General features: G+C 35.7%; 1 protein-coding gene across 1 annotated transcript; it reads left to right on the forward strand.

The window, feature by feature from the left end:
* The first annotated feature begins 238 nt into the window (after positions 1 to 238).
* LOC120632160 (CLIP domain-containing serine protease 2-like) lies at positions 239 to 22,146 on the forward strand. Its single transcript, XM_039901966.1, has 11 exons — positions 239 to 356; positions 2,138 to 2,277; positions 2,869 to 2,944; positions 3,536 to 3,675; positions 12,728 to 12,803; positions 13,438 to 13,529; positions 17,227 to 17,374; positions 18,431 to 18,627; positions 19,303 to 19,408; positions 20,840 to 21,017; positions 21,915 to 22,146. The coding sequence occupies exons 1-11, from the start codon at positions 239 to 241 to the stop codon at positions 22,144 to 22,146; spliced, it is 1,503 nt and encodes a 500-aa protein (XP_039757900.1).

The following is a 22,146-nucleotide window of genomic DNA, read 5'->3' on the forward strand; positions in this document are numbered from 1 at the left end:
ATAATCCACATCGAAAATGTATCATGATAATTTTTGACGATCTCCTGGCGTGGCCTTCAAGGAGGTTTCAGCTGTGGCTAGTTACCACACTAAACATAAAAATGTGCTTGATAAGCTATTTATCGTTACGGTACGATGCCGTGTGGAAACCGATAAGGGGTTTGCCCTACTGCCCACCTGTTTTAGTCAGCCTACAATAAAATATGTTTTGCAATGTATATGTAGCCATCCGTCAGTAATGAAATCTACTATTCTGCACGAAGTTCATGTAAGTTTAGGTACCAGGCATGTTAAATCGACGTTCTGCGTGAAACTGTACTTCTGTTATGTTGAAAATCTGGTATTAGTATTATATGGTAAGTTGAGAATCTGGTATTATGATGATCTGACTAACTTGTATCGCAAGCGAATCGAAACGTTTATTTGTGCAGGATTTATGCATTCCGCAGACTTGTCTAGCCCTGGATGTAGTATAAGATCAAAGTTTTACTGTAATGTCATTAGAACTTTTTAGGGCAAGATCAAACCGCGGCGTTTAAGATTGCGCCCAGCGAAAAACCAAAAAGAAAAGCGTTCTGTTGTCTTGTGTTTAGTTTATTTTTTTTATCAATAGGCTATTCTAGATATACAATAAAAATTGTAAATAAAGAAATAAAAAACAGTTTGTTAAGGTTGACAACAAGTGTATTATTTCGAATATAACTTTCTTTTATCATCATCCCTACTAAAACCTAAAGGGTCTGTGCCCAGCACAAAATCGTCTCAAACATCCAACGATGTTTAAGAAGATTTTTTTCTGTTAGGTATTTTTTTTCGCAGTTTTTTATACCTTCTGTACTTATATCAATGTTTTTAATTATTAAATGCCCACGGTACGATAACCTAATTATTATTGACCCGAATGTATATTACTCTTGACTAGAAATAAAACAATCTCACTATCGACAAGTTATTCATCTTTTGTTAGTGAGCTTGTTATACTGCGCGAGAATATACAAACTGTTGGGAAGGGATGTAACATATACAATATAATTTTATCATGCAATAGTTTTTCTGTAATTTTATAATTAAATTTTTTAATACTATAACTGATAACATGCAGTCCATAGTATTTTTTAAGATAAAAGTGATATTTTGTGCGTTCGTATTCTCCGGTTGTGGGTGTGCCCGTGAGTATAAAGTTGGAACCCTCTTAGCTTTAGTTTTAAGTTATGGTTATCGCCATCATCTCTCTAGCGTGTATTTCTCATTTAATACTAATATTTTTGACCTGCCATTTCAAATGTTTTTAAATTGGTAGGTATATAGATAGGGATACTATAGACGAAAATTGTATAAATTAACATAAATCTTATTTTGCAAATTGCAAATCTTTAAGTGTATTGTCCTCGGTCATCGATATATATTTACAAAGTTTGACGAGATCAGACCGTTTAAAGTGGGTCAAAATCAAGTCCAAAGCAGTCGGTTACAAACATACAAACGAACATACAGGCAGGGTAATAAAAACTGTTTAAAAATAACTAATGAAATTACTGAAAAAACTAACTTTTATTTATTGTAACCAATTTGACAATAAATAAAAGTTCAGTTGGTAGGTCCAAAATTAATTTATAGAATAACAACAAAAAATTATATGGTCCATGGTATACGTAGATCGTAAATCATTGTTCTCCAGCACCACATCATTCATTCATGAAAGGCATCTATTTCTTTCCTATCAGCCACTCGGATCGTCCGTGCCTCAGAATCATAGAGGAAAATTAAAATTACTAATATTCTAAATATTAGTCATTGACAGAGGCTGACAGATAACATCAAACCTGTAGCTGGAAGCCGCTGGAAACAAGGGGCCCAGGACTGTGGATTTTGGAATTTACCTACGATAAATAATACACTGACAACACCGCCACCTACCTACCCGGTCCATATTTCCTCACTGTTTAAACCTTCCCTAGACTTCCATGAATATTTCCAAACCTAAGTTAGCCAGATCGGCCCAGCCGTTCTCTAGTTGTACTGTAGACTAACGAACAGCAATCCATTTTTATTTTTATAGAAGAAGATTAAAGATTCAACAGTAGCTAGTACCGATTGTTGAATAGTACAAAGCGATTCACAGCATTTTATTTTATAGGACGTTGCTACGACTGCGTTCCAATTAGTTCGTGTGATTCCGCTGCCGAATACGCTGCGAGAGTCGCAGAAAATGACCCAGGAGTGAGCAACGAAACGTTTCAGAGGGGAGTTTGTGACTTTGCAGGAGGTCAATATAAGGTATGCAATTTTCATTAATTGGTCTAACTTTGCTTAGTTACTAGTTATTGAGAGTATATAGCGAAACACTGTAACGCCATATCCCAATTATCTTTATTTGCCTTTTCTTAAAGCTTTTAACTGACATTTATTGTTTTGTTTGACTGAGTGAAACAAAAATAAGAGCCTTTATATTCCTGAATTAAAAACCTGAATCTCAAAAACTATAAAAGTTTGCTACATTAATGTCAATCAAAAGTATTTTGGTACGGTTGATTTCATAATATTTTTATTTAAATTTTTGTTTTTCTTAAGCTGACAATATCTCAAATAAAGTAGCTCGGCTCAAGCTTTGGAAGGAAATATTTTACCGAGATACAGGGAATCCTAGTATGTAAACTACTACATATTTTTATTTTTAACTAAAGTTTATCTATTATTTATTATTTTTCTTTTTCTTTTTTTAAATTATTAACAATGCTTAAAAATAAATTAAAAAAACTATTAAAAATTTATAAAAAAAAAAAAAAAATATTTTTAACTTATTATTATGATACAGTGTAATGTGTATAGATAATAAGAATACTAAATGAAGATTATTATTTTTATTAGGTGTGCTGCTCAAGGTTCCCAGTGACTCAGAACCGAGTTAGTGTCACAAAACCGCCGCCGCCTGTCACCAACTTACGTAATACGAAACATATTTTTTATTTGGATAACTTCGACACTGCTTTGTTCGTCCTAAGACATTGTTTAATTTCGGAGTTTTTTTTGCCAAAGTAAGAATAACTGGCTACTTCCGATAATAACGTGCGTAGGCCTTGGACTCAGGGTAAGCATAAGGTATTTAGCACAAAATAACTTTTATTTAATACTAATTATTAACAGAGTTATAGGGTGTTCCAATTACAAATCCTTAGACCCTAGAACATAATAATTTGATTCTGAAGTGGGATTTGGAGTATATTCCACTGAGTAGACTAATTATTACACTACAAGCTTATCCGGAAGACTTTTTCCGGCCAGGAGAGGCAGCGCCACTTAAAATATACTTTAATTAAATTTGCCATATTTTCTCACCGTTTAAACCTTTCCTAGACTTTCACGAATATTTCGAAACCTTAATTAGCCAGATCGGCCCTGCCGTTCTCCAGTTTGAGTGAGACTAACGAACAGTAATTCATTTTTATTTTTATAGAAGAAGAATATTAAAGATTGATCAGTAGCTAGTACGTATTATTGAATAGTATAAAGCGATTCACAGCATTTTATTTTATAGGACGTTGCTACGACTGCGTTTCAATTAGTTCGTGTGATTCCGCTGCCGAATACGCTGCGAGAGTCGCAGAAAATGACCCAGGAGTGAGCAACGAAACGTTTCAGAGTGGAGTTTGTGACTTTGTAGGAGGTCAATACAAGGTATACAATTTTCTTAAATTTTCTAACTATGCTTAGTTACTAGTAATTAAGAATATATAGCGAAACACTGTAACGCCAGATCCCAATTATCTTTATTTGCCTTGTCTCAAATCTTTTAACGGACATTTATTGTTTTGTTTGACTGAGTGAAATCAAAATTAGAGCCTTTATATTCCTGAATTAAAAACCTGAACCTCAAAAACGAAAGTAGTTCTCAACATTAATGTCATATAATACTGGAATGTAGAACTGGTCATATGAAATGGAATACAGGCCTGTCCTAACGGGAGAGTTTTCCCATAGTCGCTACGCTGGGGAGAGGGTTGGTGTAGTAGATAATAGTAGAAGTCGTAGCCGTTATATTCCCCATGTCGCCTTGTATGATAAACGTTGGAAGAGGCAGGGTGGTGATAACAGTATTCTGATCTGCCGTCAGCATAAGTCATCCTTAACGCTCAAATTCCCAATACTTCTGCTATTGACTGCAGAGTGTTGCCGAATTTAGCTTTTAACTATTGCAGCACTTGAGCATAACAGTTGTCGGCATCATCAAAAGCATTTTGGTACGGTTGATTTAATATTTTATTATTTAAATTTTTGTTTTTGTTACACTGAAAAAACTTCTTATAAAAGTAACTCGGCTCAAGCTTTGGAAGGATATAATTTACCGGGATACAGGAAATCCTAGTATGTAAACTATCGGATACTAATTTTTATTCCAAGCATTATTGATTTAAACTAATTATGATACAGTGTAATGTGTATATATAATAAGATTACTTAATAAAGATTATTATTTTTATTAGGTGTGCTGCTCAAAGTTTCCAATGATTCAGAACCGAGTCAGTGTCATAAAACGGCCGCCGCCTGTCACCAACTTACGTAATACGAAACATATTTTTTATTTGGATAACTTCGAGACTGCTTTGTTCGTCCTAAGACATTGTTTAATTTCGGAGTTTTTTTACCAAAGTAAGAATAACTGGCTACTTGCGATCAATGACGTGCGTAGGCCTTGGACCCAGGGTAAGCATAAGGCATTTAGCACGAAATAACTTTTATTTAATACCTATTATTAACAGTGTTATAGGGTGTTCTAATTACAAATCCTTAGACCCTAGAACATTATAATTTGATTCAGAAGTGGGATTTGGAGTATATTCCACTGAGTAGACTAATTATTACACTACAAGCTGATCCGGCAGACTTTTTCCGGCCCGGAAAGTCAGCGCCATTTTAAATATAATATTTTGATAAAATTTGGTAATACACTGACAAAACCTACCTACCGGGTCCATTTTTCTCACTGTTTAAACCTTCCCCAGACTTCCATGAATATTTAAAAACCTAAGTTAGCCTGATCGGCCCGGCCGTTCTCTAGTTTTAGTGAGACTACCGAAAAGCAATTTATTTTATTTTTATAGAAGAAGAAGATTCAACCATAGCTAGTACCTATTGTTGTATAGTATAAAGCGATTCACAGAATTTTATTTTATAGGACGTTGCTACGACTGCGTTCCAATTAGTTCGTGTGATTCCGCTGCCGAATACGCTGCGAGAGTCGCAGAAAATGACCCAGGAGTGAGCAACGAAACGTTTCAGAGGGGAGTTTGTGACTTTGCAGGAGGTCAATATAAGGTATGCAATTTTCATTAATTGGACTAACTTTGCTTAGTTACTAGTAATTAAAAGTATATAGCGCAACACTGTAACACCAGATCCCAATTGTCTTTATTTGCCTTCCCTTAAAGCTTTTAACAGACATTTATTGATTTGTTTGACTGAGTCAAAAAAATATGAGCCTTTATATTCCGGAATTAAAAACCTGAACCTGAAAAACTATAATAGTTACCAACATTAATGTCATATAACATTCCACTGCTGGAATACTGGCCTGTCCCAACGCGAAAGTTTGCCCATATTCGCTACGCTGGGTAGAGGGTTGGTAATTGCAGTAGTTGGTAGTAGTAGCACGGAGGACGCTGCTGCCCTTTCTCCGTTATATTCCCTAAGTCGCCATACAAATAACACCACACAATAAAAAATATTATCTAACCACAGATTGCTGTAACAATTTCTTAGATCATTTAACTGATAACTAGTGTGTCTTTTGTATTCCATTATATTACTGGAGATCAGCTTAAAGACATTTATTTTCTCAAAAAAGAACACAATAGTTCACTTACATCGAGAATACAATAACATATTAAAATTAGTAGATGCAAAATCTCAAAGTGCTTTACAGATGTACCATATTATTTAAAAGTAAACATTTTTGCGGGTGGTTAAAGAAAAAGTTAGCGAGCGATAATACAAATCGTTTTATAGGAAAGAGGTCACATTAACTTAACTGAACGGTATTTTGTACATGTTCAATAACAAGTTTTTTAAACATTGGTAAACTTTTAGTGTTAATGATTCTCTCAGGTAAATTATTATACAACAGCACTCCCTCGCACAGTATACTTTTCTTTCCATAATTGGTTCTAGTTTTAGATAGTAAAAATTGAGTTTTACGTTTTCTTAGATAGTTTGCGTATGTTTTTGTTTGAAATCGTAATTGTGAGAGTATATTATCTGTGCTTATTTTTCTTATTAAGGTGCAGGTTTTTAATGCGTATAATTGATTTATATTAAGAATTTTAGTCTCTGTATACAATTTATTTGTAGGAGTTAGATAGTTATACTTATAAAGAGCTTTAATAATTTTATTTTGGATAATTTGCAATTTTTTAATATGTGATTTCGCGGCGGTTCCCCAAATTTCGATGAGGTATTCAATATGGGGTTTAACTAGGGAGTTGTATATAGTAGATCTTATTTTATTTGGTATACAAGATGATATTCTACGCAAAGCTCCTATTAAGGGCGAGATTTTTGTTTTAAGGTTGTCTATATGATTTTGCCACGTTAGTTTAGTGTCCATTATAAGTCCTTCTAAGAGATTATCTTCATTTTATATCATCTGCATACCCTGTGCATACCCTCTATGCACTAATTATATATATATATCTTAATATATATAAATCTCCTGTCACGATGTTTGTCCGCGATGGACTCCTAAACTACTTAACCGATTTTGAATTAAATGGGCACACCGTGAGCAGTCTGGTCCAACTTAAGAGATAGGATAGCTTAGATCTTTAATTATAGTCGCAATTTTATTTTATTGCAAATTATTTGTCTATAATTAATTGACAGTCACATGTTATATATATATATATATATATATATATATATATATACTACTATAATCATTTAAGGCTTAGCGATACTGAATACTTTAAAAACAAAATCAAACGCAGACGAAGTCGCGGGCAACAGCTAGTATATATATATATATATCTTTACTTATAATAACACTGTAACTGGAAGATTTCTGTACATTGAATATATTTTGTAAATTTTGACCGCGGGATGCTTTATAATCGATACTGAGTCCAAAACTTATTTTTTTTAATTTTTGTCTGTCTGTCTGCCTGTCTGTCTGTCTGTCCGGGCATAACGTGAAAACTACTGAACGCATTCAAATAAAACTTGGTATAGTGGTATTTGATATTTCGGTTCAACATATAGGCTACGTTTTATCCCGATAAACAATAAGTTTCCTACGGGAAGTGGGATGTAATTTTTATAAATTTTACTTCATAGCTCCGTTAAATTGGAACCGATTTTAATAATTCTTTTTTTATTTGAAAGTGTACTATCAAGCATGTACGGTCTTATTTTAATAAGGATCTGATAAATATTGTCGGAGATAAAGAACATACCTCTTCACAAATAACTGTTAGTCCCAAGGGTTATGGGACAGCGATCTATGGAAGGTAATCCTACTAATATTTAAAATGCGAACGCTTGTGATGATGGAAGTATGGATGGATGTATGTATCAACTGAAATACCACGTAAAATAATAGTAGGTACATATAATAGTAGGTATATCTGATGCATAACCATCCACGATGGTTATTATGTTAGCATCAGATACATTCTAGCATCATAACCATCCACGATGGTTATTATGTTAGCATCAGATACATTCTAGCTTCCCGATTGACTCATACGCGGACGAAGTCGCGGGGGTCTGCTAAAAATTCAAAAAAATTCAAAATTCAAAATTCATTTATTTCAAGTAGGCCTAATATAAGCACTTTTGAAACGTCAAGTCTGTCTGTTTGTAGTGATTCTACCACCGGTTCGGAAGGCAGATTCTACCGAGAAGAAGCCGGCAAGAAACTCAGCAGTTGCTCTTTTCCAACATCAACAATTTACATTTTGTATTTTAACATTCATTTTTCTATCTTGTGAGAGCTGAAAGCGAAGCCGGATGCTTCCAAGCAACCTTGTCATTAAAAAAATCATCAATTGTATAGTAACCTCGCTCTAATAAATGTGTTTTAACAAATTCTTTAAACTTGTGCATTGGCAGGTCCAAAATCACCTTATCAGCTAGTATTATATATACGTCATCCTTAAAGCTTAAATTCCTAATATCTCTGCTCTTGGCTGCAGAGCGTTGTCGAATTTAGCTTGAAACTATTGCAGATCTTTATCGGACCAGTTATCACCATCGTTGAAATTCTTCTTGCAAGGCGATTTTTGTAATTCTTTTATTTGAATTTTTGTTTTTTTTTTATATTAGGTGTGCTGCTCAAAGTTCCCAGTGACGCGGAAACGTGTTAGTGTCACAAAACCAGTCACCAGCTTACGTAATACTAAATATATTTTTTTATTTGGATAACTTCGACACTGCTTTGTTCATCCTAAGCTATTGATTAATTCGGAGATTTTATGCCAAAGCAAGAGTAACTGGCTACTTGCGAATTGCAATTTAAATAGAGTGTTGAAAAGAAGAATTTAATACAAAACATATTTCTTTATTCAACCATATCAGCGTTACATAAGCAAAATTTATAATCTTCTTAAATTCTGTTTTCATGTGCCACTTTCTCAATTGTTCTTTTTTCTTCAGGAAGAACCTTTCTGTTTAAAAATATAGAATGGATAAAGTCGTTGTCAAGTTGTGTGACGTAGGGAAGGTAATTGGAGATTAATTTTTATGTGATAAGATGTTAAAAATGTCATTACCGGTACTGTCCTTCATCATCATCGTCGACCCATTACCGGGGCACTATCACAGGGTTCTCACCAGTTTATAAAAACTTAATGGACAATTCTCAGGCAAGCAGGTTTCTTCAAGCAGTACTTTCCTTCACCGTTAAAACAAGTGATACTTAATTCATAAAACGCACATAATTTAGAAAAGTAAGAGGTGAGCATTTTAATTTTAACTCCCGAAGCAAAACCGACGGTGTGTGTGTGTGTCGCGCGCGTGTGTGTGTGTATGTGTGGGTGTGTGTGAGTGTCTTTAAATTTTAATGTATATATTTTGTATAGGGCGTTGCTTCGACTGCGTTCCAATTAGTTCGTGTGAATCAGCTGCCGATTACGCTGCGAAGTTTACAGAAAATGACGCAGCTTTCCAGAGTGGTGTTTGTGGCATTACAGGGGATCAATATAAGGTATGCTATTTTAGATATTTTGTTTTGGAAAGCCTGCCGTGTGGTGATGGCTGTTCGTAATAAAGTTGTGACCACCCCTCCTCTTCCCACGGGTTCCGGATAGTGTTGCCCAAATTCAGTCTTGGTCTTGCAGTCTTGGTCTTGTTCTTGCGTTTTTGCAAGACCAAGACCAAGAACAAGACCGCGTATTTTTAGCAAGACCAAGACCAAGACTGACCGTGCAAGACTTGAGCAAGAACAAGACATAGCCTGCAAGACTCTTGCGTCTTGCAGCTAGGACTTAGCGCTATTTCACGGAGTAGTTAGGTGTAACAGTTCGGTGTATAGGTAGGTAGGTACGCTTAGGAATTCTATGAGACGCAAAAAACTATATCAAAGAATATGAAAAACTGGACCTATGCGCATTACGACTAATACCATAAACATAGCGAATAAAAAAATATCTATTAAAATCAAACTGAGTGCATGCATAGTTATGTTTTAACCATCGGCACTTTGATAATGCGGCATCAAAGGTTTTGTACTTACTTCTCAAAGAAATTTGCCGCTTTTCGGAAGTACATGGTTATGATACACGCGCCGGCGGCTTCTTTTGAAATCTAAAACAATCGTTGCCGCCGCGCCGAAATCATAACATTTGACACTATTCATGCAAAATAATTTCGAATTTTAAGAGTACCTACAGGTGTTCCAAAGAATAAATAAGTTTCAGATTGGTGATTTTAGATTGGTGGAGGACGCATGAGACAGAGTATCCGATTTTATCGAAAATGGCCCGTGATTTTCTCTCAATACCTGCAACTTCAGTACCTGCTGAGAGTTTATTTTCTAAAGCATCATTAGTAATTAGAAAACATAGAAATAGGTTAAGTGATGAGTCAGCCAGATGGTTACTTTGTATTAATTCTTGGTCAAAAGAATTGATATAAAGTATCATAACCTAATGATAAAGCTGTTGATTTGTGTTGTATTTTATTTTTTATTCAAATAAATGATAAATCGTAAAACTCTTTTATTAAATTTCTTATAAGTTGAGGGTTCAATCTCTTTCTAGACAGATAAGTATTGTTCTTTAAAATACAGTCAAGTTATTGTAATTAATTTGTTTTTTTACATGTTTTAGCAAATGTAAGCTTATAAATCATAAATGTTTATTAAGAAACAGTTACTTCCATGGAAAACGACATATAGGTCAGTTGATTTTTCGAATTTCTTATCAAATCTTCAGTTATTTATTAATCTGCTTGATCTTTACTATGGCTATGTTAATTCAAGCTCACAATGTTCCAATTCTAATACGTTTTTCTAAGATTTAAAGTAAACTTTAATAAATAGTAATAGACTAATAGGTAATTGCAAGACTTGCAAGACTCTTGCTGCAAGACCAAGACCAAGACCAAGACTGGGAGCGCAAGACCAAGACCAAGACCAAGACCAGGTGTATTGGCGCAAGACCAAGACCAAGACTGGCTAAGTCTCGTCTTGTTCTTGCATTTGGGCAACACTAGTTCCGGACGAGGAGACTAAGATAATTTATCGAAGAACGGACTTAAACGAACAATTACTGCGATCACCAATCCTTCCCAGCCTGGTGATGACGTCAAAACCTCCGGTTTCGAGAGGCCTTTTGTCCAGTAGTGGACTTTTGTAGGCTATTGATTTTATTTGGGAAGTAAGTGATATACGTAATACATGGAATCTTCATCACATCAACCCATTACGGGCCAACTACAGAGCAGGGGTCTCCGCCCACAATGAGACGGGGTTAAGGCCGGAGTCTACCACCAACATGACCACTGATTGGTGTTAGGTGGACTCCACACACCTTAGAGAACATTATGAAGAACTTTCAGGCACGCAGGTTCACTCACGATGTTTTCCTTTACCGTTGAAGCAAGTGATATTTTAATTACTTAAAACGCACATAACTTAGAGGTGCGTGCTCGGATGCGAACTCGACCCCCCGAAAGTTTCCATCCTGAGTGACCTCAAGAAATTCAACAATACTTAGTAGATTAAAAATATTTAGTAATAATTATTATAAGTGTGTAAATTTTATAGTTTTAGTTTATCTATGTGTATAGGAAGAACAGCCTGGCGGATGTATCTAATCGCAGAAGCAGGGCTGTACTTTTTTTTTCAAAAATTGTATCTTACGAAACTGTTAATTATAAGCATATAAAATAAGATAATGTAAGAAAAATAAAAAAAAAAAAAAAAAAAGTGAAGCCGAGCTCCTACCCAATGCGCTTATCAGGGAATCTGTAAGTAAGTGGGTAAGTATGACTAATTATTATGTTTTTTTTATTCCACTACAAGTTTGCCCTTGACTGCAATCTCAGACTTGATAGAAGATAAGGCAGTATGTGTTTTTTTATTGTTTTGTTATTTCTTGTTTTCGCTTTTAATTTGTGCAATAAAGACTTTATCTATCTATGTGGAACCTATGCCCTTTATCGGTTTTTACGCGACAACGTACCGGAATGCTTAATCGCTTGGTGGCACGTCGTTGTCGAAAAGTGGATCACTAGCAACGGCTGAAACCTCGCTCCAGACCGAATAAATTCCCATATTGCCCCTGCCGCTGAACCCGGGAGCTTCACTCAGTGGCGTGCATAGAGGATAAAATATGAGTGATAAAATATGAGTTATAAAACACTTAAGGATAGGCATTGTATGGGTTATAAAAAGCCTACACTTAAGTATTTATAGCTCGTACTGGGGATTTTCTTCATTTTATATCATCTGCATACCCTGTGCATACCCTCTATGCACGCCACCTGTTTCACTCTTAAGCACAGTGCTCGCCAGGGAGATCGTCAAATTATGCATTGATACAATATGATGAGTGTGTAATATTTATTATTTTTGAGAATTCTTAACAAACATCTTTATCATTTATGGGTAATTTTTTTTAAATTTTTAACTATGTTATTAAAATAAAATAAAAAAAACACTAAAAATTTCTAATACCTAATAAATCACTCCTCCTTGCGGGGCTTTTGAATGCCCAAGCAACCGGCGGTCAGGGCTCCAGAGTTAGGAACCTCATTACAATACGCGCGGTTTCAAGAATTTTGCCTTCTACAATAATCTAACCTAACCTACATAAAAACTTTGATACAACAACCAAGCGATGGCTTCGTTAGATATTGATCGAAGCTTTTCGTGACTAGATCATTGGATGAAACAACTATCGGAATCATAACTGTCGGCTAATCACTTCATATGGTGGTAACCTCGTAACAAACATTTTTAATATGACGGCCGATAGGCGCTGTGGGCAGTAATCCTGTTTTCTGAGTCCAAGGCTGTGGGTTTGATTCCTACAACTGGAAAATGTGTGTGTGATGAACATCAATGTGTTTCAGTGGCTGGGTGTTTATCTGTATCTTATAAGTATTTATGTATATTATTTATAAAATATTCATCAGTCATCTTAGTACTCATAACACAGGCTTCACTTCCGTTGGGGTTAGATGTTGATGTGTGTATTGCCGTCATATATTTATTTATTATTATCATTATTAGGTGTGCTGCTCAAAGTTCCCAGTGACACAGGACCGAGCTGGTGTCACAAAACCGCCACTGCCAGTCTCCAGCTTACGTAATACAAAACACATTTTTTTTATTTACATAAGCTTGTACCAGTTTCGTTCATCTTAAGACAAGTTTGCTGTAGAGGTCATGGAGTTTTTTCTATAAAGCACTATCCATAAAAAGGGCAAACAAATTACTTCACAGGCTTTAGTGCTATATTAAATACTGTCTCTGAAACTTATATGTGCAACAGAATACATAATAGTTTTTGAGTAAACCATTGTTTTTTATTCAAATAAATCAACTACAGCCCTAACATCACATGCAAAATTAAAATCAAGTGACTCGTTTTCACTTTCTTTCACTTCACTCGTGTACTATGACCGACACGCGCAGACTTTTATCTTCTTTTTTAATTCGTTTGTGTAGAAAAATAAATTTGCTTTTTTTGATTTAATATATTAAGTATACGCCTTTTCTATACTTCTGTCTGTGTTTTCTTTTATTCTTCTTCTGTATTTTTATTTGTGTGCAAATAAAGAGTATAAATGAATAAATAAATAAATATTTACAGGGTGTTTTCTTATGAAATACATTTATGAACTCTTCAACAGTATTTCGAAATTCGGTTACATCTTGTATAGTATGTGGAGATTGAGATTAGTAGCGATTTTTTTCTAATACGTCATTTTCTTTTATAGGTAGCTCCGGGCATGACAGAATAACTTGTTCACCTGCCCTCGACAGCAACGAAACAATGGCTTTATATGAATTCCAAGGACTGGAGCCTAAGGTACGAGTAGGTTATTTAGGGATAATTTTTTTGATTCCCACCTCGAGTTAGCCCTTGACTGTCCCTTGAATCTCACCATGGAAACTCGCGGTGGTGGTGAGTGATTATGCAGTCAAAGATAGTAGCGGGCTAACCTTACGTTGTTTTGTTGTAATTTGACGGCCGATTGGCGCAGTAGGCAGCGACCCTGCTTTCTGAGTCAAAGGCCGTGGGTTCGATTCCCACAACTGGAAAACGTTTGTGTGATGAACATGAATGTTTTTCAGTGTCTGGGTGTTTATATGTATATTTTAAGTATTTATGTATCCTATTCGTAAAAATATTCATCAGCCATCTTAGTACTCATAACACAAGCTACGCTTACCTTGGGGCTAGATGGCGATGTGTGTATTGTCGTAGTATATTTATTTATTATTATTTTAATTTTCTTTTTTTTATGTGCTTTTTGTGGTATGCAATAAAAGTATATTCATTCATTCATTCATTCATTCATTCATGTATGTATGATGCGTAGACAGAGAAGTAAATAGACGAATGGTTGGCGTGCCGCTTGTGAGACAGAGCATATTACATATTGAGAACATATTGAGAAGTGTTGCCATACATTTTTTTTACCCCGGTCCAAGACTTCAGGTCTTCTACCACACTTATAGTTTGTTGGTATTTGTTTATTACTATTTCTTCCATACAAAATGTAGGCATTTGTTTCATTAGAAGCAGCTGCACTTAGAAACATATCCTAAAGGAACTGCATAATAATTTTTAATGTTCCGTAATTAACTTAATTGTAAAAAGGGAACAGTTTATGGAATAACATTAGTACGTTGGTCTGCGAAGCAATTTGGCAGTTTTTATGAGAAACTAAAAATGATTTTATAGTAGGCTAATAAACAAAAAGTGTCATAATTATATAATCCAGCATATCTCCATACAATGAAAACTCAAAAGCTAAATTATTCACTGACCAGTGTTGGAACAGCGTTAGGATACAGAACCTAGCTTGTTAGCTTGTTCTTTTTAATGACCATATTTTTATGAAAATGTTTGCTGCAAATCTTTTTACTCTTTTTGGGTGTCCAATAAGTGCGACCTGTGGATTCAACCCATAGCATCAAAAAAATATGGTAAGTAGGAAAACTGTAACAAAATATTTTAAACATAATTTTTAATTATAGTTGGGGGACGTTTCTCCGCAGAGTTTAGTTTTAAGTTTAACATGCTGTACATGAAAATGGTCAACAACTGAGTGCTTGCATATATTATCTCGTTTACAAGACGTGTACATAAGTTGTTCTCTTACTTGTGTGAATGCGACGGATGCTATCCATTTGTCTATTTACTTCTCTGTCTACGGTATGATGGTTATAGTGGGTTTGGCGGTTGCATCCGCGCTGTCACTTCGCAGTTGTGAATCCAATTAGGTATATCGGGACGACAGTGTTTTATTTGGAAGCTGTTAATAACTCACTTTGTCTTTGTGGCACGTCTTTGTCGCCGTAGGGTTACTAGCCGCGGCCGAAGCCTCGTGAAGATAAGTGTTCGTAAACGGGCCCGGCGGTTTAATGTGCTCTCCGTGACACGTGTGTGGAATTTGACAATTATACTCAAAGTTATTAAGATAAATATTCACCACCGTACAAAAGGGCCTGACCTGGGAATCGAACCCAGGACCTTGGGATCCGTAGTTGAACTTGATAACTACAAGACTAATAAGGTAGTTACACCTTGTTTTTTTTTAATTACCATCTGTTTATTAGGTACGATTAATTAAGTCTTTTACGATTTATTACGGTTTTTTTCAAATCACGTGAGAACCAGTGGCGGTACTACCATATCGACTATTCCGAAATGAAATTAACAAAATAATTAAAACTTGATAGCAATGAGGATATGAATACAATGTTTTAAATTTTGTTCAATAATGTATATTCTCTTTGTCTACTTTACTGCAAGCACTACGTTACTCTGGCTGGTAGACTCTGTGGTAGCAACCAGCCGAACGGCGCGGCGCCGCGCCGAACTATCACTATCGCGCTCTTCGCGTGTCTTCGTACGCGATCGGAGGTCCCGTTTTGTCTCGCTCACACTCATTTGCTTATATGAGGCTTTAATTTTACTGCTCTCTCTCATAGAAGTTTCAATGTATTTAGCAGAGACAATCTAGATTATTTAATAATTTAGTATGGAGATCAAAAGCCAGATTGCGAGTTGAAGTTAGTGAAGATGACCAGCGAGCGAATTGAAACAACTTCACGCGTGTTATTATTTGCGTTACAACTAGTTGACACTTGACAGATTCATTGTTATTGATTAGTAACTAGTTAGGAGTTTATTATTGTTTTTTTTTGAGTTGAATAGTGAATTTTACAGGTTTGTTTTCTTACAAATTACAGTAAATATTGTTAAATATGAGCTCAAATTGTGTGCAACATTGTTTCTGTGGCGAAATCAAAAAGTGATTGGCGAACAACAGGTACATTTTTTTATTTAAAAATTGTTTGTTGGCTTCGCATATTTTTTTTCTAATGAAAAGAATGGTTGGAACGCGGCTGGTTACGACATAAATTACCAGGCATCATAAAAATTAAAGAGAGCAGAACTCAAAGAAACACTTGGGATTTCGATGATTACTTTTTAATTTTGGCAAACATTACATAGAAACTTCTTTATCATAAATCGCGTGCTGACCTAAATCGTAGTATTTTTCAAAGATTTGTTGATATTGTTTGTTATTTAGCAGAACAAGAATGGTGACTTAGAGATCATGACGAGTTAATTTGTCCTTTAGGTAACTGGGCTTGCTCAAACTCAAAACCCTAGGCACGCCACTGGTGAGAACCATTTGTTATCCTGAGCTAAAATGCACTGTGCCTGTGTACTCTCATCCTTTGAACTAGCTCTATGCTAAATATATAAATTAAAAAAAATAAAATTCCCGACTTTCAATATACTTTATATAATTATACTAGTACAGCTCTTCTTGCTTTTGATAGTCATATTGAGGGAGTTGTAATGTAATACGCCACTTTGTGCTGGCGGCCATCTTGGATTTGCATTTTTCATGGTGTACAATATTCTACTATGCAAGCCCTTTCATTTAATACCCATATGGAGGGATCAATCAATCAATCAAAAATACTTTATTGCACACAAGAAAAAATAAATAAAAGAGACCAAAGGTACAAATCAATTCAATTTGTGTAACAAAGGCGGCCTTATCATGTATAGTGATTTCTTCCAAACAACCATTATGAGGAATTGGCTCACATATGAATCCTTATAGAGGTGCGCAAAACTCTAAAAATATACATACATATTAATAAGTACAAAAACAGTACATATGTAAAATTAAAAAAAAATACTATACGGTAAAATAAATATTACTAAAACTATTTATAATAGGAGTTGTGAAAAAGTACGTAACCCGCCATTTTATGGCGGCGGCCATCTTGGACCGATTTCCATCAAACATAGCTAACACCTTTCAAACAAGAAAAAAAATTATCAAAATTGGTTCATCCGGAAACACGATGCCACAGACAAACACAAAACGCACGCAGGCACATGAAACTTATGGCACCCCGTCGTTTTTGCGTCGGGCTTTGAAAATCAAGTTGAATAATTGCTTAATTAGAGCGTGAAGGAAGAACAAAATAGCATCTGTAATATTATTTAGGGTTACCATTATTTCATACAGGTGAACTCTACCGATCCAATAGAAACACATCCTAATGTAAGGCTGCTGCCAAGTAAGTGTGGGACGGTTGACGGTATAAAGATCTTCAACGGTAAAATTGCTAAGTTGTACGAGCTCCCCTGGATGGCGCTGATTGCTTATGAAACAGGTAGGTTCTCACTTTACACCAATACCCTTAGTCAGAGATTTGCAGTTTACAAGTGAGTTTTTACAAAACATAAAAACGATATACCATTTTAGAAAAGCTATTACCGGCCCACTAAAAGGTCTCCTGTCAGTGTGGCCATAGTCCACCATCCTGGCCAAGAGGACCTCCCACCTAAAAGACGGCGCTCACTGCTGCACCAGAGAGGTCATCAAAAAACCAGATCGGTGGAAGTCACGCGTCTTTTCGAACACGGAGAATTCTCAGGCATGCAGGTTTCCTCACGATATTCTCCTTCACCTTTAAATCAAGGGATATTTAATTCTCAAAACGCACATTACCTAGAAAAGTTAGAGGTGCGTGCCGACGTTCGAACTCGGCCTCTCGTAGGTAAAGCTTGGTTCAGCCGACTAGAAAGTTACCGGTCCAAGAAAGTTATAGTAAAATAAATATACAACGTGTAACAGTATTACGAAATAATATTGTGGGATGCATTAGTATATTTCATAATGAAACCCTGTAAAAATATTAAATCAAAAGAGCATTTTATCGAATTTAAAATATTATTAAGTGTTTACTTATGACAACCCTATTGTAGATAAAAGACCGAAGCCCGCATAGTACCTACGCTGTGCGACGCGTACCTAATAAAGTGTCAGGAGTCACATGATTTTAATTTTGCATGTGATGTTAGAGCTGTTTGCCAGTTACCAATTGCCCAGGTAGAGCGCTGATAACTTAGTGGTTAAGACTTTGGCCTTATTTTCGGGGGGACTGAGACCTGAGTTAGATACCCGTCACGCACCTCTTACTTTTTAAGTTATATTTATAACTACATTAGCCTGAGAAATCTCTATAAATCTCTATGATTCTCTATAATGTACCCAATAATAAGGCCGAATGGAGGTTTAAGGTTAGGATGGTTAAGGTAAGGAGGTTGAGGTCTCAGGTTTAAGACTATTTATTTAGGTATTTGTTTTAATCTATTATGTACATTAAGCTATTTTGTATTTGTATCTGATGTGATAATATATACTATCTATTATTATTATAATTCAGAAAATGGGAGCGAGTTCCACTGTGCCGGGAGTGTGATCAATTCGAGATACATCTTGACAGCTGCGCATTGCGTTTTTAATACTGAATACTCTAAATACGAGAGAATTACTAGCGTGCGCATTGGAGAAGTGAACCTGCAGACACCGTACGACTGTCAAGGTGTAGGAGCCAATCTGATTTGCGAATGTATAATTCAGGTATTAATGTATAAGTTAGGTAATTAATATAATTTTTATTTTTTATTTATTTATATTATTTAAACTCTTTATTTGTACACAACTACACAGTTAGGAAAACAAAGGACGAATAGAGAGAAAACATAAACAAAATATAAACAAATAAAAAAAAGATTATGTTCAAATTACAAACATTTTCCAGTTGTGGGTATCGAACCCATAGCTCGGACTATTATATAAGGCTTAGAACTAAAAAAAAGGAAGTTGAAAATTGAACCATTCCAGCTTAGCATGGGCAGGAGACAATTATATCCCCGGGGAAAGGATATAAATTAATCTTCTCCCACAGCTTTATCAACTCTCAGAGCACTGGCGCACAAGTTGAAATAATATCCAAAAAATAAATGTGTAATAATAAACGGAGGTAAACTTACACTCCATATTTCCTTGCTTCAGCAGGTTGACACGTTAATTATATTCCTTGTCAGGTGATATATAATATAATTTTTGTCTCTTGCCCGTGCTAGCCCTGCAGTGGGAAGGAGCATCGAATCCCACGCACCCCCAATTTCTCTAAGATATTTTACAAAAATACCGTCGTACTGTAGAACAGTTTGTTGACGGGATCGGACACGGTGATGATGATGATGAATCCCGTCATAAAACTTTTCATATATTCTGACATTTCTATTCTAGAACATAAACGTAGAAGACATAATTCCGCATGAGAATTTTGGCGGATTAACATCCAAACAAAACGACATTGCACTTCTTCGCCTCAGTGAACCTATCAATTTTACCAGTAAGTGTACAGTTCTATACCTATTTGATTATGTTTTAGTAGTAGAAGTTTAACATTTGCTAATATAATACATTGGCTGGAAAACAATAACCTACAAATAAATGTTGACAAGAAAAAATTGTTGCGTTTAGAACAACTAGAGCTAAAGAAATACCGTTACTAATTCAATATAAAAATATGATTCTAGAGGAAGTTCATATATTTAAATTCTTAGGTATTACACTAGACTGCCATTGCAACTGGAAGGCGCACATAAATGACCTGTGTGATAGAATAGACAAGTGTGTATTTGCTATTAAAAGAAATGAAAAAATGAAACGAACATTAGAGACATGAGCTATGAGATAAAATAATTGTAGTTATATTTGGCGGAAACCTATAAACAAGTATATTTAACAGATTTTTAATGGCACCAATCCGGAGAAAAAAATTCATGACACCCCTCAGGTACCATTCGCAATGAATCGGTTAATAGCTTATATTTCGAAAATCTGACACTTTAATAGTATATTGTGCAACAAGTGCGACAACGTCGCACTAGTCGCACATACTATTTTGTATTACAAATGCGGCGATATATGTGGGCACAAAATCCCAAGTCCAAACAAACGGATGAAAAGTTTAAAATAAAGAAACAAATATACTTCAAACAATAAATACAAATTAATTAATATTAATTAACAAAATATAATGAATTTATTTGGAACAATTAATGCGTATAATTAAGCAGCTCAATATTAATCAATTAATTTTGCTTTCGTTCAAATAAATTGTCACATTTGAACAATTTGAAAACGTCAAATAGTATCTGCAACCCGTGCGATGTTGTCAACGTCATTTTGCGTGCGACAAGGATAGTTTGCGTGCGCTAAGTACAATTTGCGTGCGCCAAGTAAACTTGTCGCACTCAAATAACAGTTTTATTTATGAAAAATCTCACGCGTAATTTTAAAATGGGCAAACGGTTCTTTTTCAACCGCAACAGCGAGCGTCAAGATACTACTTTCCCCGCATGAGTAATACAAAATAGTTTGTTTCATATAATATTTATTTATATTGATGCAAGCTATTTACTCATGAAACAACGAAAATCTTAGACTTGTATGTAAACCAAAATATTCAAATCCCCTTCAAAAATAATAGATATATTATTTTTAAAGGCAATGCCCAAGGAAACATTATTAGTCCTGGCGCTTGAAATCCAAAAAGTTGAACACCCCTGCAAGTGGCACGCGCCCGCTCGTTGCGATTTCCCAGTTGCGGGAATCGAATCCACAGCCTTGGTCTCAGAAAGCAGGGTCGTTGCCCACGGCGCCAATCGGCCGTCAAATATATGCGATAAAATAATTTACTAACAATCAAGTCCTTGGTCCATCAATTATAACCAAAATAAAAAATTGGTGAGCGTGAATTTTAAACGATTTTTTTTAGGAAACGCCTTTCCAATATGTCTGCCAGTATCGAGTGATTTGCGAAACATTGGTCTCGAGGGCAAGAAAGCAGTAGTAGCTGGATGGGGTTTAACAGAAAACTATATTAAGTCTAACATTTTATTGAAAATTGAAATACCCATTTGGTCGAGCAGAAGGTGCCGAAAAGTTTGGAACCGGTTTGTATATTGGCTTACTTTACACATGGTAGAAGTGGTGATGGCCGTGGCTAGTTACCACCCTACCGACAAAGACGTACTGCTAAGCGATTTAGCATTCCAGTGTGATCTTAGACTGCAACACCTGTTACCACCAGGTGAGATGGTCATACGCTCGACCTTAACAATAGGAAGATCTTCCTCCGAGCGGGTGATCGTGTGCTCGGGGACCGAGGTACGAACATTCATTTTTGGAAGTTGTATATATAGGCATTATTCGTGAACACTTCGCTAGCGCGATGCAGGATTTTTGTGGCGCCATCTAGTTCTGTAATGTGGAGACTGCTACACAGTCAAGGGCTAACTTGTAGTGTAATAAATATGAGGCTTAACTTCTACGTCTCAGGTTGATGGACACATGGTGCTACATTGCAGGACTTATACCTCGTAAACCCTAAGTGTTGCTCTGTTTATACGAGTGGTTAATATTTAAATCATACGCGCATTTGCATGTTCGCGATCTGGGTAACATGATCATGCTAACCAATTTCGATGTGTATATCATCATATTTACGACCTCACTGGCGCAACGGTGAGCGCTGCGAATTTAAGAGGTCCCGAATTCGATTACCGGGAGGGCCAATTTGGGAATTAATAATTTCTGCAATGTCTGGTCTGGTCTGGTGGGAGGCTTCGGCCGTGGCTAGTTACAACCCAACCGGCAAAGACGTGCCGCTACTATGTCGCGTAGAAACCGAGTATGGTTGAAATATAACTAGCAAACTCCCTAACAGGTTAGCCCACTACCATCTCAGACTGCATCATTACTTACAAGATTAAAGTCAAAGGCTAACTTGTAGTGGAATAATAAAAAAAAAATACATACTTGTAATAAATAATTAATTTTTCGTTTTGCAGCGGTAACGATGATTTCAAGAAACTGTGCGCTGGTGGATCCATTCAAGATTCTTGCACGGGTGACTCGGGGGGACCACTGATTGTAGATTCATATTACGTAGGGCGGCGGAGCTACGTTCAATACGGCATAATCTCTTATGGCCCCAAACCATGCGCTACAGTTGGGATACCAGGGGTGTATACTTACGTGGATAAGTATATGCAATGGATATTAGACAACATTAGGGAATAA

Source organism: Pararge aegeria, chromosome 19, assembly GCF_905163445.1.
Source record: "Pararge aegeria chromosome 19, ilParAegt1.1, whole genome shotgun sequence".
Classification (NCBI taxonomy): domain Eukaryota; kingdom Metazoa; phylum Arthropoda; class Insecta; order Lepidoptera; family Nymphalidae; genus Pararge; species Pararge aegeria.

What these genes read in the sequence shown, in the direction of transcription:
- LOC120632160 (XM_039901966.1), top strand. Translation starts at nt 239, where the DNA reads ATGAAATCTACTATTCTGCACGAAGTTCATGTAAGTTTAGGTACCAGG. An exon ending in TCTGGTATTAGTATTATATG is followed by an intron (nt 357 to 2,137) that starts GTAAGTTGAGAA and finishes TTTATTTTATAG; the next exon opens with GACGTTGCTACGACTGCGTT. An exon ending in TGAACCTATCAATTTTACCA is followed by an intron (nt 19,409 to 20,839) that starts GTAAGTGTACAG and finishes GATTTTTTTTAG; the next exon opens with GAAACGCCTTTCCAATATGT.